General features: G+C 38.4%; 1 protein-coding gene across 1 annotated transcript in view; it reads right to left on the bottom strand.

The window, feature by feature from the left end:
* The window catches only part of ARHGAP28 (Rho GTPase activating protein 28), a 215,243-nt gene that overhangs the window by 20,917 nt on the left and 168,323 nt on the right, over nt 1–26,003 (bottom strand). Inside the window, exons 7-14 of the mRNA XM_021686183.2 lie at nt 25,781–25,923; nt 23,302–23,467; nt 23,106–23,197; nt 20,709–20,786; nt 14,516–14,678; nt 8,494–8,576; nt 5,503–5,700; nt 5,050–5,163 (exon numbers count right to left, since the gene is read on the bottom strand). Of these exons, the coding sequence (XP_021541858.2) occupies nt 5,050–5,163; nt 5,503–5,700; nt 8,494–8,576; nt 14,516–14,678; nt 20,709–20,786; nt 23,106–23,197; nt 23,302–23,467; nt 25,781–25,923 (1,037 nt within the window). The remainder of the gene's footprint in view (nt 1–5,049; nt 5,164–5,502; nt 5,701–8,493; nt 8,577–14,515; nt 14,679–20,708; nt 20,787–23,105; nt 23,198–23,301; nt 23,468–25,780; nt 25,924–26,003) is intronic.

The following is a 26,003-nucleotide window of genomic DNA, read 5'->3' as shown; positions in this document are numbered from 1 at the left end:
TTTGTACACCAACAAATTAGATAACCAAGATGAAACAGACAAAATCCTAGAAACACACAAACTATCAACACTGGCTGAAGAAGAAACAGCAAGTCTGAATAGAGTTATAATAAATAAGAAGATTGAGTCTAGTGTTCAAAAAATATTCCTACAAAGAAAAGTCTAGATCCAGATGTTTTTGCTGGTGAATTCTGCAAATTGAAGAATTAACACCAATTATTCTTAAACTCTTCTAAAAAACAGAAGAGGAAGGAACACTTCCTAAGCTCATTCTATAAGGCTAGTATTTTCAATACTAAAGCCAGACAAGATATAACAAGAAATAAAAACTACAGACCAATATTCTTTATGAATGTTGATGTAAAAATCCTCAACAAAATAAAAGCAACCTGTCTAGTAGCATATTAACAGGACTGTATACCTTGTCAAAGTAGGACTTATCCCAAGAATGCAGGGTTAGTTCGATATATGAAACCAATCAGTGTAATACATCATATTAACAGAATTAAAGGAAAAAAAAAGTGATCATCTCAATAGATGAAGAAAAAGTTTTTGACACAGTTGAACACCTTTCCATCAAAGCACCCAAAAAATTAAGAAGAGAACAGAGATTTCTTGAGGCCCATCCATGTTATCGAAAATGGCAAGATTTTGAGGGCATAATGCCAAGTGAAATAGTCAGACAGAGAAAGACAAATACTGTATGAAATCTCTTATATTTGGAATATATATATGGAATACATATATGTGTACACACACACACACACATCCCAGCTTGTAGACACAGAGAACAGATTGGTGGTTGCCAAGGTGGGGAAATGGAGTACAGTGGGGAGAAATGGGTAAACTATTTTTTTCCAGTTTATACAAATTGAATTTTTAAAAGTAAGAAAAAAAAAGAATGAAATTTTCTCAAATCAATAAAGGCAATCTGTGGAGAACACAGATTTAACATCATACTTAATGGTGAAAGACTGAGATTTCCCCTTAAGATCAGAAACAAAACAAGGATCTCCGCTCTTGTCTTCTTATTTAATATTTTACCGGAGTTCTAGCCAGGATAATTAAGCAAGAAAAGAGGTAAAAGGCAACGAGATTGGGAAGGAAGAAGGAAAATTATCTCCATTCACTGACAGCATGACCTTATATGTAGAAATCCTAAAGAATTAACACAAATAAAATCAAACTATTACTGTCAGTAAATGAGTTCAGCAAAACTGCAGAATACAAGATCAATATAGAAATATCACTTGTGGTGGTGCCTGGGTGGCTCAGTCATTAGCGTCTGCCTTCGGCTCAGGTCATGATCCCAGGATCCTGGGATTGAGCCCCGCATTGGGCTCCCTGCTCAGCGGGAAGCCTGCTTCTCCCTCTCCCACTCCCCCTGCTTGTGTTCCCTCTCTCGCTGTGTCTCTCTCTGTCCAATAAATAAATAATATCTTAAAAAAAAAAGAAATATCAGGTTGTATTTCCATATACAATTAGTGATCCAAAAATGAAATTAAGATAACAATTCCATTTGCCATAATATCAACAAGAATAATATTTAGGAATAAATGATTAATCCAGGAAGTATAAGACTTGTACACTAAAAACTATAAAACAGTGTTAAAAGAAATAATAAATTATAGAAAACCTACATAAATGGAACAATAATCCATTTTCATGGACTACAAAGTGTAATACTATTAAGATGGCAATCCTTCCCAAATTGATTCACATATTTAATGCAATCCTTATCAAAATTCCAACTACTGTTTTTTTTTTCTTTCCAGAAATGGGAAAACTGGCCCTAAAATTCATATGGAAATTAGGAAACCCCAAATAATCAAAGTTATTTGGAAAAAGAAGTTGAAAGACTCTCATTTTTCAATCTCAAATCTTAAAACAAAGCTACAGTAATCAAAACACTGTGTTACTGGCATAAGGATAGACCTGTAGATCAACAGAACAGAATGAAGAGTCTGGAAAAAAAATATACATCTATGGTCAATTTTCAACAATAGTGCCAAGACCATTCACTGGGGAAAGAGTAGTCTTTTCCACCAAATGATGCTGAGACACTAGATAGCACATGCGAAAGAATGAACTTGTGTACTCCTACCTCATATCATATACTAAAAATAACTCAAAATGGAACAAAGACATAAATATAAGAACAAACTAAAATTCGCCCATCCAAGTACTAACCAGGCCCGACCCTGCTTAGCTTCCGAGATCAGATGAGATCGGGCGCGCTCAGGGTGGGATGGCATTCTTAGAACACATAGGGTTCAAATCCTCATGATCTTAGATATCACAAAGGATTCTTATATATGACAACAAAAGAAATACATAAACTATACTGCATAATTAAAAACATTTGTGTATCAAAGGACACAATCAAGAAATTGAAACGACAAACCCAAAGAAGGGGAAAAATATTTTCTAATCATACATCTGATAAGGGACTTGAATCTAGAATATATGAAGAACTCCTACAACTTAACAGTAAAAAGACAAACCAATCAAAAACTGGCAAAGAAAACTGTGGAAAGAGCCAAGATGTCCATCGACAGATGAATGGATAAAGAAGATGTGGTATATATATACAATGGAATATTATGCAGCCATCAAAAGGAATGAGATCTTGCCATTTGCAATGACGTGGATGGAACTGGAGGGTATTATGTTGAGTGAAATAAGTCAAACAGAGAAAGACATGTATCATATGATCTCACTGATATGAGGAATTCTTAATTGCAGGAAACAAACTGAGGGTTGCTGGAGTGGGGGGTGGGGTGGGAGGGATGGGTGACTGGGTGATAGACACTGGGGAGGGTATGTGCTCTGGTAAGTGCTGTGAATTGTGCAAGACTGTTGAATCTCAGATCTGTACCTCTGAAACAAATAATGCAATATATGTTAAGGAAAAAAAAAAAAGAAGAAGAAGGTAGCGGGAGGGGAAGAATGAAGCGGGGGAAATCGGAGGGGTAGACGAACCATGAGAGACGATGGACTCTGAAAAACAAACTGAGGGTTCTAGAGGGGAGGGGGGTGGGAGGATGGGTTAGCCTGGTAATGGGTATTGAGGAGGGCACATTCTGCATGGAGCACTGGGTGTTATGCACAAACAATGAATCATGGAACACTTCATCTAAAACTAATGATGTAATGTATGGGGATTAACATAAGAATAAAAAAAAATTAAAAGAAAAAAAGGAAAAACACACAGAGGCTAACTTAAAAAAAAAAAAAAAAAAAACTTGCAAAGAATCTGAATAGACATTTCTCCAACAAAGATATACAAATGGCCAAAAGGCACATGAAAAGATGCTCACCATCATTAGTTTTCAGGGAAATGCAAATCAAAACCACAATAAGATACCACTTTATACTAAGAGGATGGATAGAATAAAAATTTCTGATTATAACAAGTTTTGGTGAAGATATGGAAAAATCTGAATCCTCACACACTACTGGTGAAAATGTAAAAATGGGGCAGCTGCTTTGGAAAACAGTCTGGCAGTTCTTCAGATGATTCAACATAGAGTTGCTTTATTACCCACCATATACCCAAGAGAAGTAAAAACATCTCTACACATAAGTATAAATGTTCACGGCAGCATTATTCATAATGAGTGAAAGATCTAATCAACCCAAATGTCTATCAATAAATGAATGAATAAAAAATATGTGGAAATCCATATAAGGGAATGTTATTTGGCCACAAAAAGAAGTACTGATACATACTACGACTTGGAGGAACCATGAAAATATAATGCTGAATGAAATAAACCAGTCACAGAAGGCCACATATTATATGATTTAATTCATTAGAAGTCCAAAACAGGGAACTCTATAGAGACAGAAAATTGATAAATTATTGCTTAGGACTGGTAGAAGGAAATGGTAGAGGTGTATTTAGGGGGATGATAGCCAAACGGGACAGTGTTTTTTTCAGGTGACGAGAATGTTCTAAAGTTGATTGCATTGATGACTGCAAATATCTGGGAATATAATAAAAACCATTGAATTTTACACTTTAAATAAATGAACTGTATGATATGAGGATTGTATCAATAAAGTTTTTTAAAAAATGAATTTTTTTCTCACTTAAAGCAATCTTTTTTCCAAATTTAAATGTTGATTCTACTTATTCTGAAGTCACTTTGCCTGTAATCAATAAAGGAATACAGCCCTTCATCATGATTATGATAGATCAATTAGTAATACTCCCACTTCACTGCTCTGCCATTTACTATTCCTTTCCCTGGATTAACTTTCTCCTCCTTTCTCCCTTCAAAATACTATCCATCCTTTACGATGTAGCTCAAACACCACTTCCTTTTGGAAGGTGTCCACAATTCCCCACAATGGAGCACATTTCTTTCTCTTCTGCATGGTCCTGCCATATGGCCCATACAACTGGTCTAACACTTAATGCATATTCATGGTTCTTGTACACATTTCTCTCCCACATTTGGTGGAAATTCCTTTAAGAGCAAAGCAAATTTCATGTATCTCTACATCCTCCTCAAGGTTGAATGTTCTGACACTCATGATCTTCCTCAAATTAAATTAAAGCAATAAAGATAATTCTTCTAAAATCTGTTCTCTTTTTCACCTCCATACAAACTATACTAAAGCAAAAATTCTTTGGAATGCAATGAATTTACACTAAACAACTTAAGATTAAAAATTATTTTATTATCCAATCACTAGAGAATTCTTTATTAGATATACTGGATTGCCCTAAAACTAGTTCATAGGGACTAAAAGGTTGATTCCTATCTTCTGTGAGAACCATCTTAGACTTAAGTACTTAACAATATTAAATAATCTTCATGATTTCAAAAACTTCAACAAGAAGCACATTATTTCAACAAAATGGAAAGACTTTGGTCCTCTGTTATGAACACCATTTCCAAAATATTTATGGTCAGAAGAGTGATACTCTGTGAGAATATAAAATTTTTGGTTCTAAATTACAAGCTATTTTGTGTTACACTTTGAGAAATAAAAACCTGCGTAGTAACAACATTTGCATCCTTAGTTTATTGTCATTACCTCTCGTTCTATGGTCTTCCTCCTCAGCAGCTTTTTGACACTTGGGAGCTGCTTCTTTAACAACATGGTAGCCTCGTTCATTCTTCTCACTTGCGTGATTAAGAAAGACGGAACCTGGAGAAGAAACACTGCCTGAATCAAAAGGAAAGCGTTGAATTAAACCTCCCAGTTAGACTCTGTCTCCAGTTATGGTAACTCCTTTAGGATGCTCAGTATCCTAACTAGGGACTGTGGAACTTGTCCTTGTAAAGATTAGAGAAAATGATAAGGATTCCTGTTTAAAAGGTAAAACATGCTTGGGAGCAGCCATTAAAGACTGACAAAGATGCCACAAGCAACCTGGGATTATCTTCTCACATTTCTTCCCTGTGACTAATGGCATGGAGCCTTTATGTTTCCTGGGTGCTGGTGGACTTCGAGGGAAAACATCACAGTCATCACACTGTTACTCACCTTCCACAGAATTTTCTGGTATTTAAGCATTAGGCGGATGATGTGGGCTGCAGTGTTTGCTAACTGTAATTCTTCATAATCAGAATGTTTGCTTCGACTGAAGAAAAGGTTTGGTGCCATTATAGTAGAAATGTTCCATATACTCATTCGGTTTTTTGATTCATTGGCAATCACTTTACTGAAGAATGTCATGAGGGCCTAACAAGAAACAGCACTGTGTCACACTACTGTAAATTATCAAAAGGCACCACTGATTGTTATCATTCATTTCTATACCCATTCATGGTGCCTCTGGAAAACTGTCAGAACTATAGAATGGCTAAACGTATAACGTTGCCTCTTTTATTCCTTACAAGTATTAATGAGAAATGTGAATAGTTTACTGAATTCTCTGCTTCATAAAAGTGCTTCCACTTTTTATTATATGGGAGATACTATAAATATTAGTTTGCATTTTTTATTTACTTTTACCAAAACAAGGTTGACAAATATTAAAATTATGTAGTAAACTAGGAAGAGAAAACACTGCATTTCAAATAAACATGAAGTGCAGTTTCGTTGTGAAGGAGGAAAAGGAATCCTAAAAAACACCCTTATTTAAAGTATTACCATTGAAAACTAATATTTCCTTGGGAAAGGAAAACCCATTTAAAAAAAAAAAAAAACATGAGTATCTCATTCCTCAGTCCAAATGTAAACTCAATTGAAAAATTTAAAAATTCTACTTTCTTGGTGTCATTTTTCTATTGTTTTTCAGTTTTGGAATATTTAGCAGACCAAAGGGAAATGCTTACATGCAGCTGTTCTTGGCATTTAAAAAAGAGAGAGAGAGATTTGAGAAAGCTTAAAGTTTGGCTAAGCCACCAAAGTACAGATGCTTATCAGAACCTTCTGAAATTCACCAAGAGGGCTGAAATCTTAAAAAAAAAAAAAAAAAAAGTTTTTCAAGTTTAAATCCTGCTATAGTATTTTTAATGAGAAAATGGTTAACATATAATAATAGTCAACATTTATTTGAGGGCTTATTGTAAGCCAAGCATTTTTTTTTTTTTTTAAGATTTTATTTATTTGAGAGAGAGAGAATGAGAGACAGAGAGCATGAGAGGGAGGAGGGTCAGAGGGAGAAGCAGACTCCCTGCTTAGCAGGGAGCCTGATGTGGGACTCGATCCTGTGACTCCAGGATCATGACCTGAGCCGAAGGCAGTCGCTTAACCAACTGAGCCACCCAGGCGCCCGTAAGCCAAGCATTCTTAATACTTCATATATATCACTGACTTTATCATTATTACAAACCCTGTGAAGTAGGTACTATTATTAATACTGTTTGACAGGTGAGGAAACTAATGGAAAAGATTCAGGTAGCTTTGCCCAGTGTCAATTAAGTGGCAAAGCCAGGATTTGAACGGAGTAAACCTGATTCTCAAGCCAGAGCTCTTGATCTCTATAGCACATCAGCTTCAATCCTAGATCCAGTCACAGTGTAGAATGGGGAAAGTGTGTGTGTGTGTGCATCTGTGTAACATCTCCACCAGTCCCATGATGTTTTTGAGGATCTTCTGTTAGAAAAGTATTGGATTACTTGTTTTTATTGCATCCTTGGTTATATGAGAGGATAGATGACATTCTGAACCAAATATCTGATACCAGATGTATCATTTTTTTTCTCTTTATATATAAAAGAACACTGTTTACAAAAATCCCCAAAACAAGCTAATAAATTTCCAGCTTTTGAAAAATTACTGAATTATACTAGAAACAGACATTCTTCTGTCACATCCAATCCCCATCCTTGGGCTCAGGACATGATGTAACTGACAAATATTATAATTGACATAGATGTTTTTATTAGGTAGGAGGAAAGGTCCTCCTCAAGTTGAAATGTCTGATGAGAGGCAGCACAAAGAATCATCTTTGTTTTCAGCATTATGTTTACTGGCCTCAAAATTATGGGCTCTTTCCAACTCATCTTAACTCAATTTCATTTCAAAGATTCCAAACACCTGTTGTACTTACAACAAATTTCCTATTGCATACAGAATTATTATCAAAATAGCGAGAGAACCTTTTGATTTTTGCCAACATACAGCAAGGAAATAAATCTGAAATAAGGGGCAGAATATTTGGGAGAACCATGGAATATGGTTCTATCAAATGTTCTATTATATGTTAATGGAAAAATCATTTTTCTGAGTCTAATTTTCCTAACCTGTAGAATGAGAAGATCCTACCAGGTGATTTCTAAAATTCCAAGATTCTAGGATTCTTCAATTGATTATTATTATTATTTTTAAAGATTTTATTTATTTGACAGAGAAAGACACAGCCAGAGAGAGAACACAAGCAGGGGCAGTGGGAGAGGGAGAAGCAGGCTTCCCGCTGAGCAGGGAGCCCGATGTAGGGCTTGATCCCAAAACCCTGGGATCATGACCTGAGCCGAAGGCAGACGCTTAACGACTGAGCCACCCAGGCGCCCCTGAATTATCTTTATAAACTATAAGACACCAACATTTTAGAAATTTCATTTATATCAGTGACTTCAAATTTCCTCCCTAAGGATACTCTTCAGATCTTCTGTCACCAGACTGAAGTGAGTAGCTGAGGACCTAAAATTATAGAGCTTTACATTCTGCAGCTTACATAATGGCCCCTGACATTATCCCATTTGTCTTCTTCTGACATTATCCCATTTGTCTTGCATCTTTGCTTCTCCTGTTGCTAACCCTAGGCCAGTGCCTGGCACTAGACAGATACTCAGTATCTCTTAATAGACTGAATGAATTAAACTGAAATGTTCAGAGAAGATTCTAGGATTTATATTCTTTCCTGTCTTCCTCGGGAGAACAGCAGTAAGAATGTGGGAAGGCAATAACAGGCTGACAGCATGCTCAGCTGGCTTAGTAAGCTGTCATCTTGGTTTTTATTTTTCCATCTGAGCCATTGTCTTTGACTAAGAAAGGCCAATGACAGACCATGAGGTTGATACAACATACCTGAGCTGTGTCCCTGTTGGCATCAGGCAGTGCCATGACCATGAGATGTAAAGCTTGAAACTGTACTTTGATGTGAGGCCCTCCTAACAAGAAAACAGAAATAACCACACATTTTGAACAACACTGTTGCATTCTGACAGCATTTCTTGCTAACATCTGGTGGCACAGGAAGACTCCTGACAGCTTTCAGTGGTAAAGACTCAGGTTTTGTGCCCAACAATGTAAATTTGTTAACTTGGACAAGAGCCTCAGTCGATCAACTCCTCTTTCACATCCCATAATGCCATCGTAGAGGCAGGTGGCCAATGAAATCCTCAAAATAATCTAGATTTGTATAACATTTCCCTTTTCAAAGTACTTCCACAGGCTCTGCTTTACTTGTATGCTCTAAACAGAAGGCTTAAAAGCTCAAGTCAACAGAAAATAAATCTTTTTTCCATATAACGAGGCAGCAAAGTATAATTATTAGGAGCATAGATTCTAGAACCAGGTTCAAATCCTGCATCTACTTTAGTCTGAGTGACCTTGTGCAGGCTACTTAACCCCTCATTCCTACTATTTTGCCATCTGTAAAATGGGAGTAGTCATATCTACCTATCTCCCTGGGTTATTACAAAGACTAAATGAGTTAGTATGTATAGTGTGTTTACCTCAGTGCCTGTATATAATTACCTCTATATGTATTTGCTCTTGTTATTATGGACATTTAAGGAAAGTGACTATAGTTGGATCTTTAGAGATTCTTGAGTATTTTATTCCTTGATAATGACAGAAGATGGCGCCAGAGGGCTGGCATTTATACTTGTGTATTAAACGCTGATTCTTTTCCTGTTTCAGGGAATTTTAGGGATTCCATCCACAACTGGATAATCCACAACCAGCTGTCCCGAAAATGTACAGTATATCAGAGCATTCCAGGCTTTGTTTTGTCTCTCTGTATTCTCCTCACAATGGTCTCTTGGTGGGGAGTTCCTAGAGGGAAGCAGTATGTTCTAGCATCCCTGGGGAGTTCTTAACTTGAAGGTAAATCTATTTATATTCAGTGGATGAAAGGCAGTCATCTGCCTGTAAAGTTACTTAGCTTTACAGCAGTGGAAACACTCTTGAGACAAGCTACTAGGTTATAGGAGATTGTGTGCATCATAGTTAGGAGTTATGCACTAATGTGCATAACCATTTAACAAAGAAACAGTTGGGGGGATTATTTATAGGATTGTATCACATTGTCTTGGCACAATCCCCATGTGGATTTTTAGAAATTTATGTCAAATTGTAAACAAAAATGACACACGTTCAGGATGTTTTTGAAAATGGCTAATGTACATTGACATGAGTTTACATGATTAATAGGAACTATCAGGAGCATATCTCAGTACAAAGCACTGAGGGACAGATAAGGCATTATTTAATACATAAATTGCAGGCTGTCTATAATCTTCCAATGCAGCCAACCTTCTGCCAGAGGAAACAATAGATGCAGATGCAGGCTCTATATTTCCAACAATTTCAAAGAAATTATGAAGTTACTTTTAAGACTGAAACTCTAAACTGGCAAATAATCCATTTTCATTTTATTTAGGACACCTACCCCTATACCACTTTGTGGCTAATAGTTTTGTAGTTAATTCGTTACTGCATCCTGGTTCGGATTTTTTTCCCTTGAGGTCATTATTTTCCCAGAAAATGATTCAACTTTTCACAAAAGTATATAAAGCTTGACTTAGTCTTTTAATTTTATGGGCAATTTTTGGGCCAAGTTTGGAAAAAGAATGTGATTACACTAAAAGACTACATGCTCCAAACCCCATTTTAGAGCATAAACATTAGCAGTTTAAACACACGTATCCACAATTCTTTCCTTCAGAAAATCTCATTATAACTAGGGCTTACTCTAGGTAGCAAAAAGGACATTTTCCCTGCTGGTAGCAGCCCAGAACTCTGGGCTTCCTGTGGGGTTGGCTGGTATCAAATCAATCACTGCAACATGGTTTTTTCACTTTCAAAGTCATACAAAGAAATGTGGACTCCTCTGTGAACCTTTTCAGGATATTTTCCAGATTTTCTTCCTTCAATAAAGTGTATTGGCTGTAGTCAGACAGGAACAATGATGTTAAGGAAACCTAGTTTTAAATGTGTATGACATTTTAAAATAGGATTCTCTGAACAGGACTGGCATTGGACTACTTGCATAATTTCATAAGACCAAAAAACCACAAACAGAAAAAATCTTCTGTGGCACCAATTGTTTTGATGCATTATTTAGCATTATACCACAGAGCAAGGCAAAGGGAATACTTCTCCATTTTCCAGGAGAGCAAACTATACAGAAAATCCTACTTACAAATTGAAAGGAGGAAGTCCGGCTTCTGGTATGGCTGAATAAGCTCTGTCCTGACCAACCCTCCTGAAGATAACTATTAACTCTGGACAAATACAAAACCAACCATCTAAGGCAGTGGAGAATTCATAAGAGCAGGCAGACTGAGAAGCCTGGACACTTGGAAACAGAGAATGGTACAGGGAGAGTTTCCCACTATCCTGGTTTTTAGTCTATGGTCAGGCCATAGCTGGTCTTGCAGGAGGCAGCTAAAACTCCAGTTCTTCTGGCCCAAACAGCTAAAAGACAGGATTCAAGATGACCACAGCCACTGCGAAATAATGGAGAAGGCCCTAATTCTGGTAAAAAATCTTGGCTGACTCATGAACGAAGCATGCGTGGAATAGCACAGGGAAAGATACATAACTGAACTGACAGTCCAAAAGACCGCTGACAATTTGAGTTCAAGTAAATTGTTGGCCCAAATACAAACAACAAAAAGCAAAACAAGACTCCAACCTCACTCTTTGGGGAAATATTATAGAATGCAGAGTCTCCAAAACACAGCATTTACAACGTTCAGGATATAGTTCTAAATTTACTTGACATACAAGAGTGATGCATTCTCAAGGGAAAAGACAATCAACAGAGACCAACCCAGAGGTGACCCAGGTGTTGGCACTAGCAGACAAGGATTTTGAAACATTAATGATGTTAAGAAAAATATGCTTATAATGAAAGAGAAGATAGGCCATCTCAGCAAATAAATAGAAAATCCTTAAAAAGGAGGGATGACAAGGGAGACAAGAATATACAACGTGGGGGACGCCTGGGTGGCTCAGTCGGTTAAGCGTCTGCCTACAGCTCAGGTCATGATCCCAGGGTCCTGGGATCGAGTCCCGCATCGGGCTCCCTGCTCCGCGGGGAGCCTGCTTCTCCCTCTGCCTCTGCCTCTCTCTCTCTCTCTCTCATGAATAAATAAATAAAATCTTTAAAAAAAAAAAAAAAGAATATACAACGTGGAAAAGACAGTCTCTTCAACAAATGGTGTTGGGAAAACTGGACAGCCATATGCAAAAGAATGGAACTAGACCATTGTCTTACACTACATGCAAAAATGAACCCAAAATATAAAAAAATGAACTCAAAATGGATTAAAGACCTAAATGTGAGACCTAAAACCATAAAACTTCTAGAAGAAAACATAAGCAGTAATCTCTTTGACATCAGCCATAGGAAGATTTTCTAGATCCAGCTCCTCAGGCAAGGGAAACAAAAGCAAAATTAAACTATTGGGACTACCCCAAAATAAAAAGCTTCTGCACAGTGAAGGAAATCATCAACAAAACAAAAAGGCAACCTATTGAATGGGAGAAGATATTTACAAATGATATACCTGATAAGGGGTTAATATTCAAAATGTATAAACTTAACACAAAAAAACCCCAAATAATCTGATTAAAAAATGGGTGTAGGACATTTTCCCTAATGTAGACATTTTCCCTAAGAAGATAGAGACGAACAACAGACACATGAAAAAATGCAAATCAAAACCACAATGAGATGTTACCTTACACCTGTCAGAGTGACCAAAATAAAAAACACAAGAAGTAAATGTTGGTGAGGATGTGGAGAAAAAGGAACACTTATGCATAGTTGGTAGGAATGCAAATTGGTGCAGCCACTGCGGAAAACCCTATGGAAGTTCCTCAAAAAGTTAAAAATATCATTACCATATGATCCAGTAATTCCACTGTTGGGCATTTATCAAAAGAAAACAAAAACACTAATTCAAAAAGATACATGCATGTCTATGTTTACTGCAGCATTATTTACAATAGCCAAAGATATGGAAGCAACCCCAGTATCCACCAACAGATGAATGGATAAAGAAAATACGGTGTGAAAAAAAATAAAAGAAGATGTGGGGTGTGTATATATACATACAATGTACACACACACACACATATACATATAATGGAATATTACTCAGCCATAAAAAACCAAAATCTTGCCATTTGCAACAACATGGATGGATCTAGAGGGTATAATGCTAAGTGAAAGAAGTCAGTCAGAGAAAGAAAAATACCATATGATTTTTTTACTCATGTGCAATTTAAGAAACAAAACAAATGAACAAACAAAAAAAGAGACAAAAACCAGACTCTTAAATATACAGAGAACAAACTGGTGGTTGCCAGAGGGGAGGTGGGGAGGTGGTGGGTGAAAACGATAAAGGGGCTTAAGAGTACACTTACTATGATGAGCACTGAAAAATGTATCAGATTATTAAATCATTATATCGTACACCTAAAACTAATACAACACTGTGTGTTAATTATATTTCAATTAAAAAAAGCACCAACTGGAAATTCTAGAACTGACAAAACACAATATCTGAAATAAAAAGGAATAAAGAGAACTAGCTCTTCTCTCTTTCTTTGCAAGCTTCTTTCATAAAACAAAATACTACATCTTACAAAGAAAAGAGATACTAGTCACAGATGGCATGTGAATTAAAGCTTAGGAAAAAATTGCCTTGCTTATCATATTCTCTTCTCTGAAGACACAAAGGATTATTTTATGAATCTGATTTAGTTAAAACTTTTAAAGATTTAGAACTTACTATTTTTTAGGACAAATTTTGTCATAAAACTCAGGACCTATTATTTTCCTTCACTGTGGTTTTTAAGGATTTTATAGTTCTGGTCAACCTGCAGTAAGTTGTAAACTGGCAGCTAGAGATATCATTTGTTAGGCTCACAGAGTGTTTTCAAATTTGAATTTGTGACTGATATTTTCAAATTTACAGTTTTCCTATTGAAGTGTGGATTTTGGCTCTCATTCCTACATGGTAACCATTATCTAGAGCTGAGCAGTGGTCAACCTTTTTATAAGGGGTGTGTCCTTTCAGTTTGTCCATGGGCCTTTTCTGTCCATGTAGAATTACCATTTATTTAACAGCTTTGTACAGAGTTAGGCTTGTGACCCTTGAATTCCTCTGGTTAGTAGTCAAAGCCCCCATCATGTAAACCCATTCTACTTTTCTAAATTTCTCTCTTGTCACATCTCCACAATATTCAACCCTGAAGCTAAAAATTAAAACCATGCCAAATTATTCCCTCATTGCCAAATACAACACACACTTTCCAGTTTCCATGATTTTATCCAAGTTCCTCACTTAAGGCCTAATGTATGTGACTGTAGTTTTCAGAGACAAAACACCTTCTGTGTAACATTTACTGTGTGTTACACATCATCAAACCCAGGACCTTGGATTTAAAGAAGGGAGAGACCTTCTATTTTTGGAAGGACTATTACACACCAGGTACTATTCTAGATGTCTTCGTTCAATAACCACATCAACCCTGACAAGCAATTATTATCTGTAATTTATAGGTGCAGCAATAAAGCTCAAAAAGGTTGATTACCTGGCTAACAGATGGTTGAGCAGGAATTCAAATCTCAAGAGCCTGGTCTTTCTGCAACCCTCTCTTTTAACGATCATAAAACCCGCTAAATTGTATCTACCGATAATGAGAAGAGAGGACTGTTTACCATCAAATTCAGTATTTCACCAAGCACTCCCAGGAAAACAGGAAATCTGTACATTTATGATCACATTTGATTATGCATCTTTCTTTTGCTGTGTCACTTTATTGACCTTGCATTTTAGTCCATTCACACTTAACTTCTTCCACCTACTTTCCATGAGAGTGATGAAGGCAGGTATATATTCCACAGGGAAGAGAGAGGTGGGTAGTTCTCTGAAAAATGCCTTCAACATTACTGCAGCTTCTCTATGGCACATTCTGTCCCATTTAAATTTATCAGCATTAAACTTGGCATCCAGTTCTTCACGGTATTGCTGAAAATCAAGAAAAACAGTCAATATTCAAAGCGTTTTTACCACCTGATCCCCCTTTCCCTTTTAAAAACTGTCATTACATAAACTATTTTTGTAAATAGATTGAAAAGCCAGTATCTACCAAGCCTAACTTTTTCAACATAATTAAGAACTGAAATAGCTATTTCTGAATGAATTTTTCTAAAATCTTTTAAGAATAATGTTAATCTTGAAATTATCTGCTAATTCTACAGAACTATAAAATGCTTCACTCAGATCATAATTTTGTTTCTGTGGTTTTGGCAGAATACCACATATCCCCACAGGATAAATGTACTGATTTGACAAAAGCCTCCACTTCCCTTTTTTTTTTTTCATGATCTCTTCCTTCTGCCATCCTGTCATCTACTTCTAAATTAGACCAAGAATGTATGCCTCTCAGCTAGTTCTCGTACAGAATGAAAAATAGCCCAATAAAGGAACTCTGACCTCACAGCAACATGCAGACCAATGACATCTTCCTGGAGCAGTTACAGCAAAGTGTCATGCCAAGAGGTACACATGTCTTCCACATGTTTGCATGCTTGCCCAATCCTTCATAAGGTTTGGAACACTGTGTAAATACTTTAAGAAAATCACTAAGCCTCCATAAGTTTTAGTTGGGTTATACAGTTCACATTATCGATTCATCTGATCTTTGGTGCCACCATTCTCCATGTTTCTTTTTCAAACTCATTTTCTACCGTCCCCTTGAATTGCATACAGAGTTCACCTATTAATAGCAGGTAGTTGTAGTAATTCCCCAACTGACACTAACTACTCCAAAAAGAGAACTCTGAAATCCCTCAGCAACTTTGAGGCCTTCCAGCCTTGAGTCATGCACAGCCAGTCGGTCTGCACATCTGACCTGCCCCTACCATGTTGCAGCTCATTACCCAGCCCAGACTTTAATGCTCCCTGAGCCTATACACGGGAGACACTCTGGCATTACATGTGCCTTACAGAGACAGACAGGATTCCAGGCCACCCTCGAGCCCTTACTAATGACAGCCAAAGGAGATTTTCTTCTTGTCCTTGAGAAGCTCTCAGTCTAATAGGAATAATAGAGCAAATCAAGCAAATCCTTTGCTGATAAATACACTTTGTAAAGCACTGAAGCATACATACAAAGTGCTTCCTAGAATAAAAGAAGTAGAGCACAGACTGGGCCCTGGTAAGAGAAGGATGCACGGGATCCATTCTTTGCCTTTAGGCAGTTCTGTGAATGGTACTATCTTTTGAATTCATCATGCTAACTCAGGTCACATATTGGATGCTATGCAGCCAGGAAAGAGAAGAATCCAACTCTTCTCAGGCCAAGTCTTGAATCTGTGAGGCGCTTGTCAGAGGAAAAGGAAATAGAAGGGTACTCCAGACAGCACAAAGTGCTCCAGCAGTAGTACACATGCAAGAAGACCCACTGGATCTGGGGAACTCCAATTAGTTCAGTGTTGCTGGGGTGCAGACCAGAGCCAGCCCTCAGGGGGCTGAACTTCATTCCATGGGTCACGAGGCAACATGGAACACGTCCAAGCAGGAGAACAAGGTGAGATTTATCTTTTCTGGCAGCCAGATGGGAAAGCGATTTGGAGGAGAATAGAGCTTGGGTGTTGATTGGGGAACAGACTAGAGGCAAGGAGACTAGATACTGGGTCATGGCACCATTTCTGGAAAATGGAGGACTAATCTGGATAAGCAGCTGTAAGACAGAAAGGAGAGGCGGCACTGACGGACTGCCTGAGAAAATTCTCACAAATCAGTGATGGATTATTTAGAGGGTGACGTAACAGTCCAAAATGACTCTGACTGCTAGTTGGGGTCATAGGTAGATGGAAGTGTTAATGGGAAGTACAGGGAAAGCAGCAAATGTCTTCCATCCATTGCCCGGTGATACAAAGCAAAGGGGAAACTGTTTTCAAGGAGGCAAGAAGCACCAGCGAGGGCAGAATAATTCAAATTCATCTCCCACATCCCTCTGCTGTACGAAGCTGACTGAAACACAATGTGACCACCATTCTGACCTGCCAGCGGTTCCCTGCTGCTTAACAGGCAGCATGGCTCCGGCACCACGAGCGGGCTCTATGACCAGATTCTTTAGGGTTTGATCCCAGCTCCACAACTGACTAGTTCTAAGGCCTAGGCCTCAAGTTTCTCACTGTGTAACAGGAATATTAAAATGACTTCAGGGGTGCCTGGGTGGCTCAGTTGGCTAAGCGTCTGCCTTCAGCTCAGGTCATGGTCTCAGGGCCCTGGGATTGAGCCCCGCATCGGGCTCCCGGCTCAGTGAGGAGCCTGCTTCTCCCTCTCCCACTCCCCCTGCTTGTGTTCCCTCTCGCTGCATCTCTGTTAAATAAATAAATACAATCTAAATAAATAAATAAATAAAATGACTTCATAGAGATTCAATCAGATAATAATATGTAAAGCTCAGTGGGGAGGGCCCGCCACACAGCAAGTTTTCAATAAATGCTGGCTGCTCCTAACATCCCCCTCCTCTTGGTCTGTAATAACCTTTAGTATTATTACTATGGGAAACCCATGCATATGTGATTATTTGGGTAACAGTACCCCTTCCTCTGTCTGGATGGACAGAATAAAACAAAACTGAGAGAAAGAATGTCCTCTCTTCCTTTTGATCAGAAAAAACTGAGGGACATAGGAGCAGAGCTGACATTTCCATGGTGGTCCTAAACATGAAACCATAAACCAGGTGTTGAATTCAGCTTGCCAAAGACAGGAAAGGACGCATTTGGAGGCTAAAGAAGTCATGTTTTCTGTCCAATGTTAATGAGAACACTAGGCTGGGGTCAGATGCCACGTCCTTTAATCTGCTCTGAGCAAATATACAACCTGCTTCCATTTTGGAAGTAGGTTTATAAAAATGCTAATGACCCACCTTCAGCTTCAAAAACCAGTTCAGGAAGGGAAACCAGCAGACCAGGTAACATAATTATGATACATTTAGAGCAGCCTCAGAATAATTGAAACGAGTCAAGAAAAAAAGAAAACCTCACATGTCAAACAGCTTGCCTTCTTCCATAAAATGTATTCCCCAGTGTTTGGCTCAAATTTCTATCATTTTTGGAAAAGAAAATCATTGAAAACACCAAAGCATTAAATTGGTTCCAAATGATCTGAGGCCTTGAATACAGGAATGGGCTCCACTGCTGTGTTCCCTGTGCGGCCAAAGCTAGCAGCTTCCCCCCAGGACTTTGCCCCTGTTAGTTTCACCAGGCCTTGAAAGCACAAGATTGTTCATAATGATACATTAGTGTTAGCATCATCCATTTGGCACAATTAGAGGATAATTATAATGGAGTTTTTTTTTTTAACAGTCTTTCCCTAAGCACATTCCTAGAAAAACTAGTCTAACAGAAGAATTTACACAAGTAGTTTAAAGTTTGAACAAAGAAGAGAAATAAAGACCCCTTTAATAGATCAAGTTACAATGTCTTTCTAACTATGATATTCCCCCATTTCTGTTTGCTGGCCCAGATTTCTCTCACATTGGTTTTCCTGGAGCTCAAACCATGAAAACATCTGGATTACATTTTCAGACTAATAAGAATGGAATAAATAGGCTGAAACTACATAAAACCGATTAGGGGAGAAAAGGGACTTTTCCCTAAATATGGTTCAGGAATGCATGTGCCTATAAGAACACTCTGAAGGAATTATTAGCCTTTGGTAAGCATTTTTCAGTCAGAGATTGGCTAAAGAAAAGTAACTTCTACTATGGTGTTAAACTTTGCGCACACAACAAAGGTTGTGTAATGTTGTCTCCTTTTGATTATTTTGAAAAACAGAGTTTTAAATTATCTCTTATGTTTTACATACACACACACACACACAGAGGAGCCAGGAAGAATCTGTGCAAATACTACTTCCCAATTATGGAGCGAGATTTAGAGGAATGAAGTCTAGTTGTGTCTAGGAAATTGTTTCTCTGACTTCACTTTGGTTCTCTGACTCTATAGATACGACAACTTTCATCCTCTGATTCAGGGTACATATAACAATCATACCTATGAGAATCTAAGACAAAAAGCAGACTCAATTTAGAAAGAATAAATCTTTAGGAGCCATTAGGAATTTTCTTGCCTTTCAAATGACCTTCTGCCAGCATCTAGCAATCTCCATTTCCAGGGAAATGACAACTCTCCAAATGCCCCAACCCCTTTTGCCACTGGTAAAGTGGTGCACTGCTCAGACCTCCCTTACAAAATGAATTATTTGCATAAAATAATGCAGGTGACTCCTGACAGCTGACTCTGCCAGCAGTTAGCACCTGCTCATCTGCCTCATCCCCTTCCTCACAGGAAGCCAGAAGCCAGAGCAGTGACTGGGGTGTGGAAGCTGGTACCGGGCCCCTCTGCCTGGTGAGGGGCTACTCCGAAAGGCAGGGAAGGCCAGCGTGAGCCCTGCATCTGGTCTGAGGTGCAGGCTTCCTCCCCTGCACCCTTCAGAAGCACTATGCCTCTTCTACTCCTGACTCCATTTCAGAATCTGCCTTCTGGAGCTTCCAACAGACACAGCCTATTTATTCTCAGTTTCTACTTAACAAAAATATTGCATCACACTTCTAAATAAAAACTGAGATTTCTGATACAAATAGAATTTCCCAAAACATGTACCAAAATGAATTAATGAAGAGATGCTCTTCCACCTCTACACATTGCTATCAAGTTAATTTTTCCCTCATCCTGAGACTTTTTTTCTCAAGGACCAATTATTTAAAACTGCTCAGGTTCTCATGTCTACCAGATAGGGAGTGATTCGAGGGCAGAGTAGAACTCCTCACTGCGAGGCCCCCAGTAGACAAAGTGGGATATCTTACTGGAAATTTATGAGAAAAATTTTTCATTTTAGTGGTTCTTTCCTTTATGGCACTGTGGAGTTTGCCACTTTCTTACTAGAAGTAAGAAAGCAAAGCAAAAGGAATCACATTACTCAGGCGGTTTTATATGTAGAAATTAAAATTACCTTCAATAAAACTAGGTTTTAGAACTGCTGAGTGATTATCCCAGTGGTGACAGCCATTCCTACATATTCTTTTTTTTTTTTTTAAGATTTTATTTATTTATTTGACAGAGAGAGACACAGTGAGAGAGGGAACACAAGCAGGGGGAGTGGGAGAGGGAGAAGCAGGCTGCCCCCAGAGCAGGGAGCCCGATGCGGGACTTGATCCCAGGACCCTGGGATCATGACCTGAGCTGAAGGCAGTCGCTTAACCAACTGAGCCACCCAGGCGCCCTCTTTTTTTTTATTATGTTATGTTAATCACCATACATGACATCATTAGTTTTTGATGTAGTATTCCATGATTCATTGTTTGTGTATAACACCCAGGGCTCCATTCCTACATATTCTTATAAGGACTTTCATTAAAAAGACAGCCAAAGAATGTTTCTAAGTTTAAAGCAACTGATAATGGGGGGCACCTGGGTGGCTCAGTTAAGTGTCTGACTCTTGATTTCAGCTCAGGTCATGATCTCAGGGTCATAAGATCAAGCCCCACATCGGGCTCTGTGCTGGGCATGGAGCCTGCTTAAGATTCTCTCCCTCTCCTTCTGTCCCCCTCCCCCCCGCTCTAAAAAAAATAGTACATAAAAAAATAAATAAAGCAACTGATAATGGAAATAAGGGCTCACGTAATATTGGCTTGGTGAATTCTGTGACTGAGAAGAACACAGCAAACTAAAATGTTTAACCCAGAAAACAGTGATGGGACATTTCAACTTTCCCAAATTAAAGGTAAGCAGCCATTTTTCATGGCAAATTGGTATGTTGTTTGGCTGTTGCTGGTTTTTTATTGTTGTTGTTCTAAAAAATAAAAGGATACACAACTCAGGATCATGGAACAACATTTAATCATAGGTATCCAGGAACATTAGATAGCGTCCAGTGGTCCTATCAACAGCAACAACAACAAAGGACTTGATACCTGGGGCCTTGTGAATTGGGTCTCGCTCGCTTAGGTCTCCCACCAAAAAGAGAGAAAATGTTCAGTACCTTGACTTTGGCAGTGCATCCTGAAAGTCGAAAAATTCCTTCAGATTCCAGGCCCGATTCCTCAACTTTCTCAAAAAACTAAAAAGCAATGATACATTATAAAAATGAATACCTCCATGCAATTATAAACATCTGAAATAACAATGATGGTGACAACAATAAATAAATTACCATGCATATATAAGTCCTGTGCCTGGTATTTGAATGCTTTGTGAAATGTTCACAACTGCCTCTAAGGTCAACAGTAGTTTCCAATTTGCAAATGCAATAGAGACTGAGAACTGTCCCATCACTTTCCCAGGATCGCCCTCAAAAGTAATGGCACTGTCTCTCAAGCTTCTGCTCTTGACCACTAGAGTACACCGCCACTTGGCCAATTTAAGATTTGATTACTGTATATCTCTTTCTGCAGATGGACCAATAGGAAAAGATTTCAAATTTACTATTATTAGGTGCAACCACTTTAGCTGAGAGACAATAGAATTCTAGAAGTATGACCAAGAAGGTAGAAACTGTAAAGGCTTATACCTCTCCTGAGTTCCCACGGTGATGATGATGATGATGTTGTTAACGTAGTAATAATATAACCTAACATTTACTGTGCACTTACTGTGTCAAATGCCCCTTTCTCAGCACTTTGCCATCCATTAACTCATTTAATCCTCACACTAATCCTACCAAGCAGGTGCTAATCACATCCCCATCCAACTGCCGAGAAGACTGAGGCACGGAGAGGGTAAGTGACTTGCCCGTGTTTACACCGGAAGAGGAGGATCCAGAGTCTCTGCTATTTTCCTTTCAAGAAATGGTGGTGCCTGAAATAAGGGAGTTCTTACAGGTAGGGAGAGAAATGGATATTTAGGCCAAGGAAATATGTCCATTAAAAAAGACTCTCCCATAGGAGTGGGAGAATAATACCTTAAGCTGTCTTCAATGAGGAATACTTGATATAAGGAATAATAATAGCTAACATGTATTGAGTTGCTGATATAAATCCAGATTTAGTTGAACTAGCATTTACTGTGCACCTTCCATCTGCTAAGTTCCATGCTACGTTTTTGCAGCTACATAATAATATAAATTCATGTGTTCAATCTCCTCAGTCTTAGATTTTTATGCATTGTCTTCAAACTCTGTCCTTTACACAGAGGACAGAGGTCATCATTCTAGTTCTAATTCAAAGAAGGAAAGAAAATCTTCGTGTCACCATGGACCTTGGCCGTGGACATACACTGTGCTCCCTTTCACCCTTCCTCCTGGCTGGCTCTACGTTCAAGGGTCAGGTATCTCACCCTCCTCTGCCTCAGTGGCCTCATTAGTAAGAAGGGAGGTGATAACACAACCTCCTTGGGCTGCTCAGTGCTGACTACCCATGCTCGCATATGGATGGCACCTGCTCAGGGGACACACCTCAGATGCCCCCGTGCATGCTGGCACATTGCCAGCACCCTCTGGCTCTCTCATCGCCGGCCTCTGCCTCTATCAGCAGCAATCACCTGACTTGAGAAGTCACTTAGTCTGAGGCACTGGCAGCAAAGTTTAAGAGCACACAGTAAAGAGCCATGGCATTGTTACTGTGAATAAGGTAAGTTTATGTTTCCTCAGTCAGTATTTTTCTACATTACTTAAAAACTCAATTTAAAATGCAGTAAGATTTTGCGTAGGGCTTGGGATTTTAAATGTGCCACTGGATGTCACTGTTGAATAAATGCATACTTGAGTAAACCAGTGTAAATTGTTGGCTATAAAAAACATGACTTAAAATCAAATCAGCTATTGAGCAATGATGGTCACTGAGATTACTGGCAGATGACAGTTATGGTAATATTTTTCAAAACTCCCTTCCATTTTATCTAAATATATCCTATCTTCATAGTCATACCTGAAAAACCACCAGAAAAGTACATTTTAGGCTTTATTAAGCTTTGTTTGGCAAATTCATTTAAATGATCACACATACATATTTAAAAACACCCAAACTGTGATATAGCTCAGCAAATACTTAAATAATCAGTAAATGTACAGCTGGTAATTAATGGTCATCTTGTATTCTGCAGAGAATATTCAAATACACACACAAACATATAACACACACAAGTAACCTTTAGAAAATACTGGAAAAAAATATAACAGAAAGAAGCCATGTGACAGAGCATCTGTGTCCATCACCTGATGCTTTATGGTCAGACAGTGCAACAGGCTCCGAAAGTCTGAAGCAAGGCAAACTGGTTACAAGTGCTGTGGGATGCATGAAGAAAGCTGAAAATCACCAAAGGCCTGAGTCCTAGGAGGACTTTAGTGTCTTTAAATAGACAAGAAAATTCATTAGCGGGTTTGCAACTCCAAACTGCAAGCAGGAGGCTCTATTATTTCCCCAGTCATTTACATTCCACTCACTTTTTGTAACACCAGGGGGACCTTCACTCCAGGGTCTTTCTTTCGGTCATTGTCCAATAGGACTGTAAGTGGAACGCCAAAAATACCATTGTCTTCATTGTAAAATGGGCAAGAAAGAAAGAAAAAAGAATCAGGAAAGCATTATCTTATTCCAGTGCATCAAGTGTTAAAATCAGAAGAAACCGGTCTTAACTACCTCGTCCTTTTACTTTCTCAGTTTTGTTTCTTTTCAACTGGATTCCAAAGGCATCAAAAAAGGCAGTCAGTTCAATGAGAGAGAGATGGCGGATTTTCTTCATGTCTTCAGCAGACAGATCTCCAGCTTCAGTTAGGCCAAATCTGGTTTTCTGGACAATAAATTTCTAGAATACATATTGAAGATATTTATTTCTTATGGCAAAGGAAATTATTATCCCCTCATTCAAAGGCCACCTGGACATTCTAAATCTGTATAGCAAAACATGCCACTTTAAAAAAAATCTCTGAGAAGCAAGCTGCATCATAGAAAGATTACGAATAATTTTTAGAACATTTGCAGAACACTCTTGTGCGAAAGTGTACTATAACATTGTCATCACAACCATGAAAACATCTTTCTCCTAAGAAACATCCTGTGTTGTCCACTGATGTCCCAGGCACCACATGGAATGTACCTACCAGGGGTACATGTGACACGTGCACACAAAGCCCAATAAGCTAAGTGCTCCCAGAAGAGCTTCTGACATATCTTTTTGGGTTGGGGGACCATCAGTCCTTTAATCAGGTATGAGACTAACTAATCTCCCCACTGAATGTGATGCACAAGCCTGCTGAGACAGTAGTTATTCTACCTTACACCTCAAATTCAGATACTAAAAGTCCAAATATTTCTAAAAAAGAAAAATACATAAAAAGTACCAAATAATCCCATTATCATTTTGAGACAATGAATTTGCTATATTCCCCATTTCCACAATAGGAAACAAAATATAGTAAAATGACAACCAAAAAAACTCTTCAACAATCCAGAAATACTGTGAAGACTATAGTAAGTAAGACCTTTTAAGAAAGATCTAATTTAATATCCACCAGTTTGCTTTGCTCTCAAAAACCTGGTATGGAAAAAAAATTTGCTAAAGTAGAAAATCCCAGTTACTTCAATTACAAAGCTTTGTACATTCTCTATAGAGGCTCCCTCAGTTAGAGCTTTCTTGAGGTTTTTAAACCATCCACTTATTCATTCATTTGTTCATTTAGTCAACAATTTAGCACCTCAAGTATTTTAAAAAGTAAAACAACAAAATGTGGAATGTGGTTTGGGGCATACCTTGTCCTATAAAAAACTTAGTTGTTTTAACTTCTTTCTGAGACCAAGGCCCCACATAACAAGAACTGCAATCATTCATTAGGTAATTACCACTTGCTAAATCCCCTGCAAAGTTCTTCATGGGAGACTGACCTGCACCCCAGGTGACCCAAATCTCAGGAGGGGACAGCCTGGATGAAGGAACTGGGGGCCAGCATCCTCTCTTGAATGACTCTAAAGATTGGGAGGGATGCCCCTGAAACCAGAGTCCCACTGGATTCCCTCTTTTGCCCTAGAACACCCCTGTGCCCTCCAACATAGAAGCTGCTTAGGGACGAGGAGGAGTTTTAGAGTTTGACATATGTAGGTTTAAACCCTGTTTCAGCCTCCTACTCACTGTGGGGCTTTGGATGTATAACTTCACTTCTTTGGGATTCAGTTTTTTTAGCTGTAAAATGGGAGCGGTATGGGGTGATTCCAACGCAGATAACTAGTGCAGCACCAGGCTGGTGGAAGACACTCAGCGAGTCTTATAGTTCTTGCCCTGCCCTCTTGCTCCCCGCATCATGGGGTTGTTGTCTGGGAATGGTCCAGTCTGCCTAGGCAAAGACTCTGCCAGTTTTTATATGATCATTCCTTTAGCCCTGAAACTGCCTGAGCCCTGCTGCTCATCGTGCCTCCAGCTCTGATCAGCACAGAATATTCAGGGCTCTACATCATGAACTCTTCACAAATGCATTTACTGAGTAGCCAATAGATCAATGTAACATAGTCAGGATGGCCGAGCGGTCTAAGATCAATGTAACATAGTTCTTGTAGTGGGCTTTCAGGATATAATATCCTGGATATAGATATAGATTTAGATATATAGATATAAGTATATATATACTCTGAGGCTTTCAGGATAATGAAGTAGATAGCTCTACTTGCCTGCTCTGTAATAATATTATAAATTCTTCAGTCTATTTTTGATGAATTTTTAGTGCCTTTTCTGCAAGTCCTCACTTCTTGTTGTAATGCCTGTGACTTTTTGCAGTAACCCCCTCTGATATGTGGCTTCTAGAGGCACAAGTAGGTATATAGTTAGAATCTGCATTAACCTATAAGTAAGGATATAAACTGCATGAAATCACACATGCCAGGAAATCCTATTTCCTCTGTAAAACAGTATTCAAGCATACACCCTCACAACTCTTCCTCAACCCAGTGCTACCAGGTACAGCCAAGCAGGCTGTGCACTGCACAACAGATGGTGCCCTGGTATTATCCAACACTGATGCCTGCCCTCTCCCTCCACACACACACATTTAAAAAAGAAAAAAAATCCTAGTTTGTCCCATGGAAAAAATCACAGGAAGTTACTGGAATAATCATGAAAGGTTTTACATACAGTTAAAGCATAGTCCTCTTTCTTAAAATCTGACTTCTTAAATTTACTTCTTTTTGGAGCCTCTGTAACCATTTCTGAATAAGATACTTCAAAGGACAGCTCTTCAGTTTCTGGTGGAATGTTTTTTCTCAGATAATCGTCATCTAAAAAAAAGGATGTATAATTTTTTATATGCCATTTAATCAATCAATATCATGTACTGTAAAATAAGCACAAAATATTT

This window comes from Neomonachus schauinslandi, chromosome 14 (assembly GCF_002201575.2).
Source record: "Neomonachus schauinslandi chromosome 14, ASM220157v2, whole genome shotgun sequence".
Classification (NCBI taxonomy): Eukaryota; Metazoa; Chordata; class Mammalia; order Carnivora; family Phocidae; genus Neomonachus; species Neomonachus schauinslandi.
The sequence above is the reverse complement of the archived record's forward strand: the minus strand, read 5'-3'. Positions and strand labels throughout refer to the sequence as shown.